General features: G+C 31.5%; 11 protein-coding genes across 11 annotated transcripts, besides 10 other annotated features; 7 read left to right on the top strand and 4 right to left on the bottom strand.

Moving 5' to 3' along the window:
- Window positions 1–170: 170 nt before the first annotated feature.
- Window positions 171–1,482, top strand: TA02550 (glycogen synthase kinase, putative; the record flags this gene model as incomplete). The annotated part of the gene is made up of 3 exons (XM_949671.1): window positions 171–314; window positions 389–1,001; window positions 1,076–1,482. The coding sequence occupies 3 exons, from the start codon at window positions 171–173 to the stop codon at window positions 1,480–1,482; spliced, it is 1,164 nt and encodes a 387-aa protein (XP_954764.1).
- A 49-nt stretch (window positions 1,483–1,531) lies between these two features.
- TA02555 (26S proteasome regulatory subunit, putative) lies at window positions 1,532–2,538 on the bottom strand (the record flags this gene model as incomplete). Its single annotated transcript, XM_949670.1, has 3 exons — window positions 1,532–1,750; window positions 1,837–2,169; window positions 2,254–2,538. 3 exons carry the CDS (start codon window positions 2,536–2,538, stop codon window positions 1,532–1,534), a joined length of 837 nt encoding a protein of 278 aa, XP_954763.1.
- Window positions 2,539–2,683: 145 nt separating this feature from the next.
- TA02560 (uncharacterized protein) lies at window positions 2,684–4,419 on the bottom strand (the record flags this gene model as incomplete). Its single annotated transcript, XM_949669.1, has 3 exons — window positions 2,684–2,944; window positions 3,046–4,262; window positions 4,401–4,419. 3 exons carry the CDS (start codon window positions 4,417–4,419, stop codon window positions 2,684–2,686), a joined length of 1,497 nt encoding a protein of 498 aa, XP_954762.1.
- Window positions 2,942–2,944: a sequence feature (4 probable transmembrane helices predicted for TA02560 by TMHMM2.0 at aa 265-287, 302-324, 358-376 and 391-413).
- Window positions 3,046–3,111: a sequence feature (4 probable transmembrane helices predicted for TA02560 by TMHMM2.0 at aa 265-287, 302-324, 358-376 and 391-413).
- Window positions 3,154–3,210: a sequence feature (4 probable transmembrane helices predicted for TA02560 by TMHMM2.0 at aa 265-287, 302-324, 358-376 and 391-413).
- Window positions 3,310–3,378: a sequence feature (4 probable transmembrane helices predicted for TA02560 by TMHMM2.0 at aa 265-287, 302-324, 358-376 and 391-413).
- Window positions 3,421–3,489: a sequence feature (4 probable transmembrane helices predicted for TA02560 by TMHMM2.0 at aa 265-287, 302-324, 358-376 and 391-413).
- A 357-nt stretch (window positions 4,420–4,776) lies between the features above and the next one.
- Window positions 4,777–5,733, top strand: TA02565 (transport protein (SEC13 homologue), putative; the record flags this gene model as incomplete). Its single annotated transcript, XM_949668.1, has 1 exon — window positions 4,777–5,733. The coding sequence occupies one exon, from the start codon at window positions 4,777–4,779 to the stop codon at window positions 5,731–5,733; it is 957 nt and encodes a 318-aa protein (XP_954761.1).
- Window positions 5,734–5,963: 230 nt separating this feature from the next.
- Window positions 5,964–6,727, top strand: TA02570 (uncharacterized protein; the record flags this gene model as incomplete). The annotated part of the gene is made up of 3 exons (XM_949667.1): window positions 5,964–6,075; window positions 6,109–6,256; window positions 6,352–6,727. The coding sequence occupies 3 exons, from the start codon at window positions 5,964–5,966 to the stop codon at window positions 6,725–6,727; spliced, it is 636 nt and encodes a 211-aa protein (XP_954760.1).
- Window positions 6,728–6,861: 134 nt separating this feature from the next.
- Window positions 6,862–8,552, bottom strand: TA02575 (uncharacterized protein; the record flags this gene model as incomplete). Its single annotated transcript, XM_949666.1, has 6 exons — window positions 6,862–7,153; window positions 7,249–7,733; window positions 7,828–8,023; window positions 8,119–8,306; window positions 8,337–8,408; window positions 8,439–8,552. The coding sequence occupies 6 exons, from the start codon at window positions 8,550–8,552 to the stop codon at window positions 6,862–6,864; spliced, it is 1,347 nt and encodes a 448-aa protein (XP_954759.1).
- A 912-nt stretch (window positions 8,553–9,464) lies between these two features.
- Window positions 9,465–9,521: a sequence feature (Signal peptide predicted for TA02580 by SignalP 2.0 HMM (Signal peptide probability 0.996, signal anchor probability 0.000) with cleavage site probability 0.824 between residues 19 and 20).
- Window positions 9,465–10,529, top strand: TA02580 (uncharacterized protein; the record flags this gene model as incomplete). The annotated part of the gene is made up of 1 exon (XM_949665.1): window positions 9,465–10,529. The coding sequence occupies one exon, from the start codon at window positions 9,465–9,467 to the stop codon at window positions 10,527–10,529; it is 1,065 nt and encodes a 354-aa protein (XP_954758.1).
- A 66-nt stretch (window positions 10,530–10,595) lies between these two features.
- Window positions 10,596–10,649: a sequence feature (Signal peptide predicted for TA02585 by SignalP 2.0 HMM (Signal peptide probability 0.959, signal anchor probability 0.000) with cleavage site probability 0.721 between residues 18 and 19).
- TA02585 (uncharacterized protein) lies at window positions 10,596–11,132 on the top strand (the record flags this gene model as incomplete). Its single annotated transcript, XM_949664.1, has 1 exon — window positions 10,596–11,132. The coding sequence occupies one exon, from the start codon at window positions 10,596–10,598 to the stop codon at window positions 11,130–11,132; it is 537 nt and encodes a 178-aa protein (XP_954757.1).
- Window positions 11,064–11,069: a sequence feature (GPI-Anchor Signal predicted for TA02585 by DGPI v2.04 with cleavage site probability 0.49879998 near 157).
- A 372-nt stretch (window positions 11,133–11,504) lies between the features above and the next one.
- Window positions 11,505–11,558: a sequence feature (Signal peptide predicted for TA02590 by SignalP 2.0 HMM (Signal peptide probability 0.959, signal anchor probability 0.000) with cleavage site probability 0.721 between residues 18 and 19).
- TA02590 (uncharacterized protein) lies at window positions 11,505–12,587 on the top strand (the record flags this gene model as incomplete). The annotated part of the gene is made up of 1 exon (XM_949663.1): window positions 11,505–12,587. The coding sequence occupies one exon, from the start codon at window positions 11,505–11,507 to the stop codon at window positions 12,585–12,587; it is 1,083 nt and encodes a 360-aa protein (XP_954756.1).
- Window positions 12,519–12,524: a sequence feature (GPI-Anchor Signal predicted for TA02590 by DGPI v2.04 with cleavage site probability 0.172 near 339).
- Window positions 12,588–12,805: 218 nt separating the features above from the next.
- TA02595 (uncharacterized protein) lies at window positions 12,806–13,476 on the top strand (the record flags this gene model as incomplete). Its single annotated transcript, XM_949662.1, has 5 exons — window positions 12,806–12,826; window positions 12,857–12,922; window positions 12,995–13,127; window positions 13,178–13,340; window positions 13,371–13,476. 5 exons carry the CDS (start codon window positions 12,806–12,808, stop codon window positions 13,474–13,476), a joined length of 489 nt encoding a protein of 162 aa, XP_954755.1.
- Window positions 13,477–13,643: 167 nt separating this feature from the next.
- Window positions 13,644–14,866, bottom strand: TA02600 (U1 snRNP protein, putative; the record flags this gene model as incomplete). The annotated part of the gene is made up of 4 exons (XM_949661.1): window positions 13,644–13,949; window positions 14,002–14,396; window positions 14,468–14,719; window positions 14,779–14,866. The coding sequence occupies 4 exons, from the start codon at window positions 14,864–14,866 to the stop codon at window positions 13,644–13,646; spliced, it is 1,041 nt and encodes a 346-aa protein (XP_954754.1).
- Between the last annotated feature and the right edge of the window lie 40 nt (window positions 14,867–14,906).

Genomic DNA, 14,906 nt, shown 5'->3' with positions numbered 1-14,906 from the left:
TCAGTGGTTTTAATTATCGAATTTGAAAACTTTGATCTGTTAAGTTGTAAATTATTTGCGTATCAAATCCTTCTGTACTCAGTAAATTTTATAAATTAATGGCTTCAAACTAACAATACCCTCTTCAATTCTAAAATTTTGCAATCGTTTTATCTAAATGAGATTGTAAAATGATAGCAGAATTGAATAACAATACCGACCACGAATCCTGGTACAGACTAAACAAAGTTATCGGCAATGGCTCTTTTGGCATAGTTCATGAGGCTTATCTCATCAAAACCAATGAGCAAGTCGCGATAAAAAAAGTCTTACAGGTAATAGGATTTCCAATACTATATATTATATATATGTATAGATAATACCTTTAACGAGTTAATAATGCTTATAGGACCCTCGGTACAAAAATCGTGAGTTGACAATAATGAAAGATTTAAGACACCCGAATATCATAAAGCTGAGAGATTACTACTTTACAGTGCAGTACAACAACTCAACCTCTTCAACAACCCCTTCAAATAACCAAACAAAGACGACGGCAAAGACCAATGGCGAGGAAAAGTACCTCAATTTGGTCATGGAGTACATGCCAGACACAGTTCACAAAGTAATGCGCACCTACTTCAAATCCCTTGGGTTCGTTCCTCTTAACTTGATCAGGACTTACGCCTTCCAGATCTGCAGAGCGTTTGGATACCTACACTCCATGAACATATGCCACCGTGACCTGAAACCACACAACTTACTCGTGGACCCCTTTACCAATGTGTTAAAATTATGCGACTTTGGAAGCGCAAAAAAACTCGTAAAGGGTGACTGGAGCGTGTCGTATATATGCAGCCGCTTCTACAGAGCACCTGAGTTGATGCTTGGATCCAATGAATATACCACTGCTATAGATTCTTGGTCCATAGGATGCGTCTTGTCTGAGCTGTTACTGGGAAGACCGATATTCTGCGGTGATACGTCGATCGATCAATTAGTCAAAATTATACAAATTCTAGGTATACTACTAATACCATTACTATACTATATACTAATATATATTAATATATTATTGATTTTAATAAATGTTCAGGAACGCCTAGCATACCTGAAATGAAGGCTATGAACCCCGACTATAATAACATAAACTTCCCAAACTTGAAGCGCGTGGAACTTAGCACCGTCTTCCCCAAAAACACAGATCCCGATCTAATAAATCTAATATCAAACCTACTCAAGTATGACCCAACTGAACGCCTAAAGCCCTTGGATGCCCTAACTCACGTGTTCTTTAAGCCACTAATCGTAAAATCCTCAAACCATGTGACCAACTGCACATCTTCTAGAGAGCATCCAAACTCAATGAACTCCGGAATATTAGATGAACTCATCGTGGACATTATTAACCCGAACCTGGTGCCTAACAACCTCGTCGATTTCACTCCAGAGGAATGCAACTATATGTCAACTCGCACCAAAGAATATTTTAATCTAATATAATACCAACACTAATACTTCTAATATATACTATATAATATTAAAAAAGAGATTACACGATCTTCTCGAGATCAGTTAAGTATTTTAAGGAGTTGTTCAGGAGCTCTTTGGAAGGTATCTTATGCTTCACAACAGATTCATTTTGGAAAATCACACAGTCGTCCATGACTTTCCAAGGAATTGAGTTGGAATCTAAATTAAAATTACGAGTCAAACGCCTACCTGACTGAAGCTTATATTGGTTATAGTACGAAATGAAGTCCAATAACTCCTAAAAAAATATGATAAACTAAAATATAATATATTTTAATTTAGGGAATAAAATAGAAAACTGAGTAAAAATAAGTAATTTGGAACTTGAAGGTTTTTTAATTTGAGTGTTTTGATAATGTAGTCCATATCAAGTTGTTTATAGCTGAGCTCCATCGAGGAGGCTATCTTATTGCGGTAAGTAGCTGCGATAATCCTGTAGTATTCATTGGAATTGTCGTTCAAATCCAGAAGCTTCCCCAAGTTCCCCTCCATCATTAGACGGTCCAAGTTAATGACAAACTGGATTTTTTCATCCTTTTTCAAATCTTCGGGGATTCGCTCCAGTAACATATACAGATCCCCGATCTTATTCTCACTAACCAAGTGTAGCATCCACATACTCAAAATATGGCACATCCTCTCACTTCTGTCAAGCAACTAAAAATTGAAATGATCAAGTTCAATTAAAATAGAATAAAATAATAAATGTAATGATGAAAATTTAGAATGAATAATTGTTACGTGCGAGAAGTCGAAATATAAAGGATGGAGCTGTGAATATGCACATTTGAAGCCCTCAGTGTCGTTCAACTCCAAACAAACGAGAGAATAGAGCTCAAAAAACTTTCTCATTTTTAAAAGGTGATCACGGGTCAAAAATTCTGAGGAGAGTCTGACCTTCGCCAGCGTATCCTTCACGTCATCAATGAGTTTGAGGCATTTTTCCAAGTTTGCCTTATCTGAGGGAACTTTGGAAAAAATGCTCTCCAATTCACTCAAACTTGATTCAAAAGATTCTGATTCCATGATCACCAAATAAATTATATATTAATTAGTTTGTGTAACTCACCACATACATAACTAGTACACAATTAATATGATGGTGAAATAATTTTATGAACTGAATAATCCTAAATAAGATTATATTAAAAAGTGTTTAAGTTTAAATATATTAACGATTAAGTTGAGCGTGCCTTCTCCGTGTTTTTGTGGAAGGAAGTGAAAGTTTCCTGCTCTTGTACGATTTATATAACCTTTTTTTCAACTCCATTACCAAATCATTGTTTACACTGTTGGTGGTGTTAATATAGTTAATCTTGTCAACAGAGTTGAGGATTCCGTTGAATCCCGTAAATTTTGTTATACTCAGTAAGTTATAGATTTTAGTGCTCATCTCCCCAGCTTTAACTATTATTTCCTTCATGATTTTATACTAAAACAGTAGTTTTTACTTTATACTAGACTACTATAGAAAAGTATTTTTTGGTCTAAAAATCACTCAAAAGACCGCGGTAGTAACTTTTTGAAAAGTACATTGAAATAATAGAAAGCGAAGAGGACGTGGAGCACAGAGTAAATGACGTTAAAGGAGATGTATAGAGATTCCATAACTTGAAGATGACTTAAATCTTCACTAAATTTTACGGGCGTACAGGCGATAATAAGTGCTAATAATACGAAAATGCGTTCAGCTCCTACCGAATATCTGTCGAGCTTCTTGTAGCTGAGTTCCCTGTTTAGTCTTTTGTTCAAAATTTCAACAGTGATATCACTATTATAAACCATAAGTGATTTTTTAACCCTTGAAACACCGATGGTAAAAACAAGATAAAACATTGAAAAATGGAGTAAAAATGGCATAGCAATGGAAGAAAAAATAGAATGGAACTCAAAGTGAAGAGAGTGAACTAGAAAGAAAAGACCAAAAATGTTAAAAGCCATGAAAATCTGGAAAAGAATTGAGAGACCACAAATAAAGTTCAATTCCTTGTTTCTATTAACTAATGTTTTAACAACCATGAGACTTTCTCTACTATGGTCCACTTCGTCAGAAGTAATAACAGTCTGTGAACCCATCAAATACTCTTCAACCTTGTCGAAACAAGGAGAATGGTCGTACTCCTTAACAGTAATGAGGTTCTGGGCTGAATTCTCCTCCTGGTTATCAACACTTTCTTCACTTATATCGCTTTCGGTCAAATTATCAACAAATATCCTAGTGTCATCTTTGGTCATTTTAGGTTTATTTTTACTGGTTTTCTTTTCTTCCACCTTTAAATTCTTAAGTCTGCTATTCTTGGGACTCTTAAGTATTCTTTTATTAGGGCTTTCATCATTGTTTCCCCAAATGCTTTCTTTATTAAATTTTAGACTTGATTCGGGTAATTCAGTCTTTGTTCTGGTTTGATTTTCGGTAAACTTAGGGGGTGTTTTAGCAATCAGTTTGGCTCCCATTTTCATATGGTCAGTTTCAAATGAAACCTGTTTTAGGTATTTATCTCCAGAACTTGTTACGCCGTCTGATTTTGGGGATTGACTATCAGAACTTAAATTTGGCTCTGAAAGCCCAGAGTCCTGCTGAGTTAAGTTGTTTCTAAAAGCGCTCTTGTTGCAAAAGGACTTTAACAAATAAGTCTCGGCTCTTTTCTGAAGGTTATCATTGTCCAGGACCAAATATTTCTTGTACAAATCCTCAAATACTGCACCTGCCTGGTCCAATGCTTCTGAACGATCCCTTCTCTTTGTTATTCCTAATAATCATATCACATACCCTCTAAAATAGTTAAATAGGATAACAAATATACTATATAGCATATGTATACTATTTATGAAAATGCATATTTGGTAAATGTAAAGAGAATAGAATTAGATATGTGTAAAGTATATACCCGGGGGGGATTTTAGCATTTCAAGATTTATTTACAGTATGGCGAGTTACTTAAAATTATAAATATAATTTTAAAGTCGATGCGTGAATAAACTGACTAATTGGGGAAAAAATATACTTTGCCCTCCTGATACAAAACACAGATTCTCATTATTGTATTAATTTTTTCAAATTCCTAAAATTTTTTAATATTATTAAAATTTTTATTATCTTTTTTGGATTTATGGGATTTGTCGCCAAATTTAATTGGTTACCAACAAAATTTTTTGAATTGGCCTATCAATCCAAATTATTTTCTTAAGTAGTCAATTTCATAGATAAATTGGGCGATTTTTATACAAAAAATAATTTTATTTATATTTTAGACTCCACTAAATATGTTGACTGTCACTCCAAATTTATCGTTGAACCTAAGTCAGTTACTACAGAAGGCTGTTCACCTGAATGACCTACAATATGACTATTTCGCCAAATTTTTAGCAGCCGCATGTAGGTCCCAAACTGGCCCTGAAGTAGTAGTGTTATCCAAGGAGGCAGGGAATCATTTGACTCCACTGTCAACCATTCCAACTGAATTTGAGCCGATTTTTCTCTCGTGGGCTCCACCAACATTCGGTAACATGTTAGTTGTAGTATCAAGCGACAACTCTGTGACATATTATAGAAATGACCAGAACTGCGGAGGTGTTTGGAAAGTAGTTTACAGAAGCAACGAACTTTGCAAGTCAGTGAGTTCGTTGAGCGTTGGAGTTTCCAATGATGGAGAATTGCTAGTGGCCTTAGGATCTCTTACAGGAGCAGTTACTATTGTAACTTCTCACACTCGATTTGAAACCTCAACTTTTAAAGCACATACTGGAGGAGTTTATTCACTGGCTTTCAATTCAGTAGATGGCTCAAAATCCGCTCTTTTCTCTGAGGTTTTACTGGCTACTGCTGGAATTGATGGCACCGTTAAAGTTTGGCAATTATTTGATCCCAGCACAGCACACCCTAATTCCGATAAAGATAACACGACTGGTAATGACAGACCCTCATTCAGGCTAGTTGAGAAATTTGATTTGGAGCCCAATCCAACATCACTTTTAAGGGTGAATTCACTGTGTTGGAGCAAGCAAGGATTACTGGCAGCAGCTACTGAATCGAATGTGTACCTGTTTGAAAAGACTCATGATTGGCACTTATTTCAGACTCTAAACCTCCCTCAACACGGCGTAATGGCCTTTGTTGCATTCAACAATGATCGCATCGTATTATTACAAGACACGGAATCTGTAGTTTTTAAGCGTAACGATTCTGGAACTTTTGAGTTCTTTGGGAATCTTTCAGATTAATTTAGTATTCAGATGTAATATTTCCGTTATATATTACTCCATACACAATATTTCCTTTATATATATTACTAACGTATATGAATCGTAAATTGGTGATAAATTGGCTTTTTGAGCCCCAATTTTTATTAAAAGCAAGTTAGTATAATAATTAGATATGGAATTTTTATTCAATAAATAAACTCGAGTAAATTTTAATTTTAATTTAATAAGTAGGGGAATATATAAATTAAATGATTGACCTGAAGCTAAGTCCTCCCAGAGAAGGCACAAGAGGTGGAAGAGAGCAGTTTAAGTGGGAGGAGCTAAAGTCACACGACCTGAAGGATAGAGAGCATTACTTGGGTAATTTTATTCTTAAATAACCATTAATTGTAGGTCACAGTGTCAAGGTTGGTCTCCTGGAGAGGAAGAACAAGTTCTACAAGCATGACTGGTACATGAAAAGGGGATCTGAAACTCAGTCTGATCTTGACGAAGCTGAACTCACAAGACTATACGAGCAGGAAATTATGCAAGAAATGCTGTAACTTAAACTCTAGTATAGTTAGTTACAATTTACTCATTTCTTATCATACTTTACTTGGTCTCACAGTTATTTATACTAATGAAATTATTTAGTGGAACTAAGCCTAAACGGCTAATGTTGTTGAAATCTAAGCCCACTGACCCACAACTGCTTAAACAACTTCTTACTGAAACGAATAAGAGTTTGGAAAATGATAACCTTGAAAAGCCTGCTTCAGATAAATCTTCTCATAGTAGAACCCAATCTAGAAGTAGATCCAGGAATTCTAGAACCCGATCTAAAAGTATATCTAAATTAAAACATGAACGTGGTAGAAGAGGTAGAGATAAAGATTCACATCGCAGACATTCCCATAGATCTGAATATCGCAAAAATCGCACTAGCTCAAGAAGTAGAGTGAGGGATAGAAGAAGAAACAGTAGAAGTTCATCCCATGGTAGACATCGAAGGCATCGACACAGATACTAATAACTAATATAATGAGCACCCATGCTATTCAATACTCAATTACACTGAATATTATACATGTCCATATACGTATATAAAATTTTGAGTAGTATATAGTGTACAATAGAGTTGGAATAAAATGTTAAAGTATTCTATTACAGTTTATTGACTTTGTTACTGTTATATTGGAAGAATTTGAGAAATGGGTTTTTGAGTATGTACTTTAGGGTGCTTAAATAGTCCTTGGAGTCGTTCTTGCAAAGGTCGATATGGCCTGAGTTTTTGAATAGGAAGAGGTTTGGAAGTTTTCCTAGCCCTGAAAACTCCTCCTGTAGCATTTTCATTGTTGTGATTTCGTCTTTCACTCCTTGCAAAATATTTAACTTTTTCAGCAACTCCTTGTTGACATATTTACAAATGTTCAGCTTATTTATATAATCATTGAAACTAAAATAAATTAATATTAAATTAATATTAAATAGCTAAACTATTAGTAAATAGCTAAACTATTAATAAAAGTATAGATATGAATAAGTGGAAACTTGGAGAAGTATCTGTTGTTGAGGTACAAATTGTTGATAATGTTACTGTAGTACTTGTCGTTTAGTAAGTACTGCTTAACGTTAACCACTGGTGATTCTAAAATTAGCTTTTCAATTTCCACATCCTTAGCAAAATTTTCATCTAAATGGAAACCCATTTCTGAAAACTGATTATCAAATGAGACCAGTTGTGAATTGGCCATTTCTTTGTTTAATTCTGGATCATCAAATGAGTTGTTCGGTCCAGAATCTGAGTATGTTGCAGTATTTTTAAAAGTATAGAGAAGATTGTATAATAATACTGCTGAAATTGAACTTATAGATTGTGTATAAACGTTAAAATGGGTGACTCCGTAATTGTCATACAAGTACTTCATACCGTCATACAGACGCTTCATACCCTTCACTCCAACATTATTCTCAAATATATTACTATTGTCATACAAATTCAATATTAGTACATTGTAATTATTCAAAACACCAATCTATAAATTATATTAAATAACCAATCTATAATATTAAATAAATAAATAAGTCAATAATAGTTAATAGTATGTAGGGATAAACTATGTGAAGTACTTGTTTTAAGGTGTTTAAAAATGGGAGAGTGGATTGCAAATTACCAAACCAGCCATGCATTAATATGAATGCTTTGTTTGTATTTTTATTACTAGATTTTATCAACCAATTTTCATTTCCATCATTACTAACCTTAACCTTCTCATACGATAATCCAAAAGACAAAGGCGTTGAATAAGTTGGTATATTCAACTTACTAAAATAATCTTTTAAAAAAGTTTAATAGTTATTATAATGGTAATATTTTGTGAATAATGGTATAATAATGCTAGATAGTGTGTGGATAGTTACTTGGTGAGATAATAATTGTTGAGTTTTGTGTTTAATAAGTTTCCCATTTGTATATCAAAGGGGTTAATGATATACAGGTTGAAGAAAGTGGTTAGGAAACGATATTTGACATATTCATAGAAATGGTTTAAGATTTTAAAAATTATATTTTTCAACACTTCTTCACTTCCTTTTAGCTCATTTATTACCTGTAAAATCCATTATTAATCTCCAGTTACCTGTTGTTTGAATATATTTGTACTAAATTCGTCATTTAGAGTTAGCTTATTTATCATATTATATTTGCTTCTCTGAAAAAACATGTAAGTTATTAAAAATACATTTTGGAGATTACTCGATAAAGGAATTTTGGAAGGCTGTTTATTTGTGTTTAGTGTCATCATTGGGATAATATTGATTATCCAAAAAAACACGACAGCCTTTATAGTTTTCATTTTTATATTTATATCTGGGATATACACACAACAATGAGTGAATGTTGGATTCCACTTAACATTTATTGTAATTACAAAACATAATGAAAATATCTGAAGAAATATTAATATAAATACATTCACATGGTACAATCTTACTCAGTTAATTTTATTCACTGTTTTACATCATTATAAGATTCTGTGATGTGAGGCTAAGATTCCAATACATATGTTAAAATCACAAATTAAAATTAAATTATCAAATTTTAACTTCTATAAATAATATTTAATTTTTAAAACTCTCGGCATTTTAAGTTTTCCAAATCCTCTAGTACTTTTTCCATACAATACTGTCTACACATTTGTATGTTCATTCTACACATTTATAATTAACCCATTTTTACACATTTAATCCTACTGATAGACTTAAATACATTTCCACTAACTTAATCAATCCTCGTTTTACTCATTTTACTTTTCTTGCTCAATACACTTTCCAAACATTCCATTGAGCATAATGTATTTATTCTTTCATATACATTCATTAAATGAATTCAATGACTATAAAATGATGTTTAAACTGTTAAATGATTCTAATTTAGAAGGGATAATGTAACAGTGATATGCTTGTCCAACATAAGATATAGCAGCAATAAATTTTTAACTCGAAGATGCAACATCTATTAATTCGAGAATCCAATAACTTTTAAATTAATGGTGTTGCATCTCTTTAATATTTATATTTTTAAAACTTAATTAAAATAATTTAATTTTTTAGCTAACGTTTATGTTAAGCATTTATTTTATTACCAGTATAATTTGGTCTTGTAAATAAATTTTAATATATATATCATTATAAGACGAACATATATAATTAACAGTATATGTCGTCAAATTGTCTAATAAACTAAACATAATAACACTAATATTACAATGAAGATAGTTTGTATATTTACGTTAGTACTTTTGTATTTTAAATGTGTCAAGGCAACTAAAGGGCAAGAATTAGAAAACTGGAACGGATTAATCCAAGATATTTGTGCAATTAACCTTGATGTCGAATCACGAAAAACTGCGAGAAAATCACTCAAACTAGGCGTGTTGTATAATAAGAAAAGATCTGGTGAATTGTCTGTGAAACTGAAAGATATTGTGACTTCGTTTCAAGCGGAATTTGACTTTTCTATAGATAATTTAAGGTGTGTTTATAAATTGAGTGAATTTGAGCCGAAAATTGGTGATAACGAACAATTATTGGAAATTGTAAATGAGTTTGAAATTTTTGAACATAAATCGAATAATTTATCTTATAACTATAATATGTTAAATAAGAGCCTGATGGAGATTAATAAAGTGTCAAAAAGTATCTATGACATTATTGAAAATGATGATAGATTATCTAATGCGATCATACTTGATAAAGAAACTGTTCTTTATAAATCTGGTAGAGAAAGTGAAACAGATTTGGACCAATCAGACACCAGTGAAATGAAATATAATGATAAGGATTATTATGAAAAAACAGGCTGCAAAAGAAGTGAACTATGTGGAAAGGTAAAGTTGCTTAATAGTGAAATTAATAAGTATAATAAAATTTTAAGAGAAAAGAAAATTAATATCGAATCATGGCAAGATTATGTCCAACAAATGAACGCATTAAATGAAAAATTGCTAGATTTTATAGAATTTTGCATAATAAATTATAGATCAGTAAGGGATGAGATTGAAAAGAGGAAGGATGAAGCAAAATTCGACGATACAATTGGACAATTGTATAGTAGTCTGGATTTTTTAACTAAAAAAGGTGTAGTTAAGAAAGAAAAAGAGGAAAAAAAGTGTAAAGAGGATGAAGAGGAGAATGGAGAATTGGTATCTGACGAATATAAAGAGGAATCCGGCGTAGAAACAGGAAGGAACTTAAAAGAAAATGGGTTTTATACCAATAAATTGTATATCATATTTTCAGTGGTATTAATTTCAAACTATTTGATAAATTGAGTACATAGAAGTACACATAAGTATGAGTCATCATATAAAGAGAATTTTAATTTAATTTAATTTAAAATGATAAAATTTGTTTTGTTTTTATTAATTTTCGCTAAAAATAGTGTATACTCTGTTGAGGAATCCAATGATAAATCAAACCCCCCAACTGATGTGTACTCTTTAAATGTTCAACTAGTTAAGCCTGATGAATCCGGAAGTGATATATTCAGCAAATCGGATTCTAACCATAATTTAGTTGGTTTAAATAAAAGAAATTTAAGACACAGTGAATCGGAAGCTTCTAAAGCTGTAAGTGGTGAAACAGAGCGTGTTGATTCAAATACTGTACATTTTGACGTAATTGCTGATCTCTATTCGCCTGGTACAGATACTGATAAATCGAAAGCTAAGGATGATGATGAGGAACTAGATCCAAATGTCCCTGATTTTAGCGTACCAAGAAATGAATATCCAATTAGTTGGTTTGAACAAATAGAAGAACCAGATGCAGATGAGCCATGTGAAAGGCGTAAGAAAAATATTTTATCGTCAACTGATAATTTTCACAAACCAGCAGTAATATTTCTTCTTATTTCAACGTTTTTAATGCTATAATGTCGTCAATCATATTATACATAAGTAATTATCACATGTACTAATTTGTACCATACAACCATAATATATTCATAATTAGATGATACTATGAAAAATCTATTTAAATTAAAGGTTAAAATTATTTAATATATTCTTAAATTCAATGAAATCTTGTTTCATTAATATATGAATCCCTAATTATCTATGAAGCAGGTGTACAAATAAGTACATATGATTGAATAAAATAAGAAAAGTTTGGATACTAAGTTAAATTTTTATCATTAATATTTTTTATATATAACAATAATAATATTGTATTTTATATTGATGTGTATTTTCTATTAAAACTTATCAAACAATTTTTTAAATAAATTTAACCGAAAATAATTTAAAATGATAAAATTTGTTTTGTTTTTATTAATTTTCGCTAAAAATAGTGTATACTCTGTTGAGGAATCCAATGATAAATCAAACCCCCCAACTGATGTGTATGAAGAAATAAACAGTCAATCAAAACCATTAAATACACAAGCTTTATACGAATATTTTACAAATGAAATAGATTCATACTTTCAAAGTTTATCTGATAAAGAATCCAAAGAATTACTAAACAAATACAATAAATATATTTTATCCTATGTTAATAACGATAAAGTTAAGAATAGTTTAAGTGATAAAACCGTTGAATTTGAAGAAAATAAGGAATACTACGAAGATCTAGTAAACAAAGAATTTAATCAATTTTCACTTCCAATATTAACCCCGATTATAGAAAATCTTCTAGAAAATTCTACTTCAGCTCATTGGTATCCTCTTATTTTAACACTACTTCATAAAATAGCCGAACATAAATTTGATACCCCCAACTCAAAACTAAGCATCTCTATCCCTAATAATACAGACGAATTAGATGATGAAGTATATAGTAAAATTGATGTCCAAAACCAGGAAGTGGATGATGAAGGCCGCGACCTTATAGATATGTATAATAACATACTCGATAATTACCCCGATATAGCACGTTATGTTAAAGAAAATCCAGACGGCACAGTTTCATTGGTGCATCTAAAAGAGTTGGTAAGGAAATATATGCAATACTACAAGTCTAGAGAAGGGATATCATTATCTGATTTTGACGAAATCGAAATAGAGACTAGAAGGATATTATTAGGAGTTATTTTGCCAAATGGCGATTTAGACTTTGAAAAAATGGCACCATCACCCAAGCCGCTGACTGAGGAAGAAATTGCTGAAAAAAAACGCCTTCAGGAAAAGTTGAACCAAGAAAAGATAAAGGAACTTATCCGTAAAATGGATCATTTAAATGAGTATTATTTTTACAAACTTGATAATAACAGTGAACCAGTGAAATACTTCTCTTCTGATATAAATAAACTTATACCTTTCTCTACTTCTAGCTTTTATAAATTTCCCATCACAATCTCTTTGTTAATTTTTTCAACTCTATTACTTTGAGACATCTGATTAGTGTTGAAATTACTAATATTGTTATTTCCGTCATTAATTTATATTCTTTTGTCACGAGTTAACACAATCCCCACATAAATACAATTTGTTAACACACTTTATACTGAGTTATTCCTCTATTAAGGTTAATTAATACAACTGATAGTAATAGAAAAGGGTTTCTAATATATTTGCAGTTTAAAATTATAATAAATCGGGTTCATAAGATGATTAGTGATAATAATATAGTAAGTAATATTACTAATAATCAAATATAGTATATTCCAAAGGTTGGAGATCATATAATTGGGATCATAACTAATAAAAACAACGATTACTATACCGTATGTTTCATTAATCCCTAATATATCTTAATAATTTTTAACTATTTTATTTCACTATTAATACGGTCTTAGGTGAATATAAATAATTTGTTTAACGGCTATGTAATGTGTATTGATGGATTTCGAGGAACTACCAAAAAGTATAAACCAGCTTTAAATATCGGTACTTTCCAAATATTTATACAACTAGACAATGTTAATTATAGTAACTATACAATTGTATATATGCTATACTTAATACTAATGTGGTAATAGGAGATGTTATATTCTGTTATGTGTATAGTGTCAATAATAATAATTTGATTGAGTTGAGTTGCATAACGACAGATGATAATAAGAATTGGTCAACTAACGAGACTTATTTTGGCCAACTCTCAGGAGGGTTTTTATTCCCAGTTCCCCTGAATTACATCAAAATGTAAGCTTCCTAAATTTCAATTCCCGATAGATTATATGGAGAAGATAATCTAGTAACTCAGTTGCTGTCCAATTTAAAGTATGAAATAGTATTAGGATTTAACGGAAGGTATGACGAAAATAGTACATTGTCTTAGGGTGTGGATTGGAAACACAAATAGTAATGAACTGATATTAAAAATATGTCGTTTTATTAAATTATCTTATGGATTAAATGAGTTACAAACGAAACTATTATTTAAAAAAATATTCTAATTTAATGAATTTTATACTTTAATAAAATTTACATTAATAATTTTAAACACTAATAAAATTTACACGTTAATAAATTGTTATATTCAAGTGGTTGAATCACTTTGCGAATGTTATCTTGATCGGCTGCCCGTTGAGTAATTTGCCTTGAAGTACTGAAGAGTGTCAGTATTATGTTAAAATTACCTTGAAGAGAGTAGTTTGAGTTAAACTCGTTGTCGAAATCAATAAAGGCAACGTGCTTCGAAGCAATGAGCTTAGTCTCAACAAAGCCAGGCATGTTGTGAAACAGATTATTGACGTCATTGTGACTTATATTATCAGGTAAATTCTCCACAAATAAAGTGCGGTTTCGCTTCTAAAATATAATTATTACAATAGTATTAAAGTAAATGGTGGGTGAAACTAACCATGAGTGAAGGATCATCAGAGAAACCAGGACTGTGGTGAGTAGGGAAAGGATGAGTAAGATTATGAGGTTGATAAGGAAGGTTAAGATTATTGACAACTTGTCCTTGAAGTTCCATGGTTCCCATATTTAAGTTATTCACAGGTGCGTCACTAAAACCAAATGATTCGGGATTACCCATCAAATTATGAGCGGGATTGACGGGATTTTGAGTCAAAAGAGGGTTCGAGGGGTTTGAATTGTATAATTGCTTTAACATCATTTCACGCTGTAATATCTTTTTAGGCTTCTTAGGACCCTTGGGACGCTGAACAAAAGTGCCCTCAGGAATTGATACGATATCACTCTTTTCCAAAGCATAATTTATTTGAAGTGTATGTCCATATATCTTAAATCCTATAATATTATATACTATAAAGTAATAATAGTAAATAAAAATGTTGTGAGTATGAAGAGTAGAATAATACCTTGTAGTTCATTCATGGCTTGTGTTGAAGATTCAACGTTATCAAATACAATCCATGCCTGACCACGCCTCCAAAAGGATTTCATGGCCACGATTTGCAAAATCTTCCCATACTTTCCAAACAATTCCATCAAATCACGCTTCAAGACGTCTATTTTTATCCTGTCGTTAATGTTCTTAATATACAACGTTTGATTTGGGGGAATAGAAGGATCAGCTTCGATTACCATGGTATATAATTCCTTCTTATCCACTAAAAAATATATATTGGAATATATTAGTATTATTATACTATCAAGAGAAGAATAATACCTTGATTTGAGTCAGGATTCAGACCATTTGGAATGGAAGACTGGTTTGGAAATATTCCAGGGGGAATTAAACCATTAGAGGAAATCATTTTAAAAAATATACCAATTAGAATAAATATAAATTGAAAA

This window comes from Theileria annulata, chromosome 3, assembly GCF_000003225.4.
Source record: "Theileria annulata chromosome 3, complete sequence, *** SEQUENCING IN PROGRESS ***".
Taxonomy (NCBI): Eukaryota; Apicomplexa; class Aconoidasida; order Piroplasmida; family Theileriidae; genus Theileria; species Theileria annulata.
The sequence above is the reverse complement of the archived record's forward strand: the minus strand, read 5'-3'. Positions and strand labels throughout refer to the sequence as shown.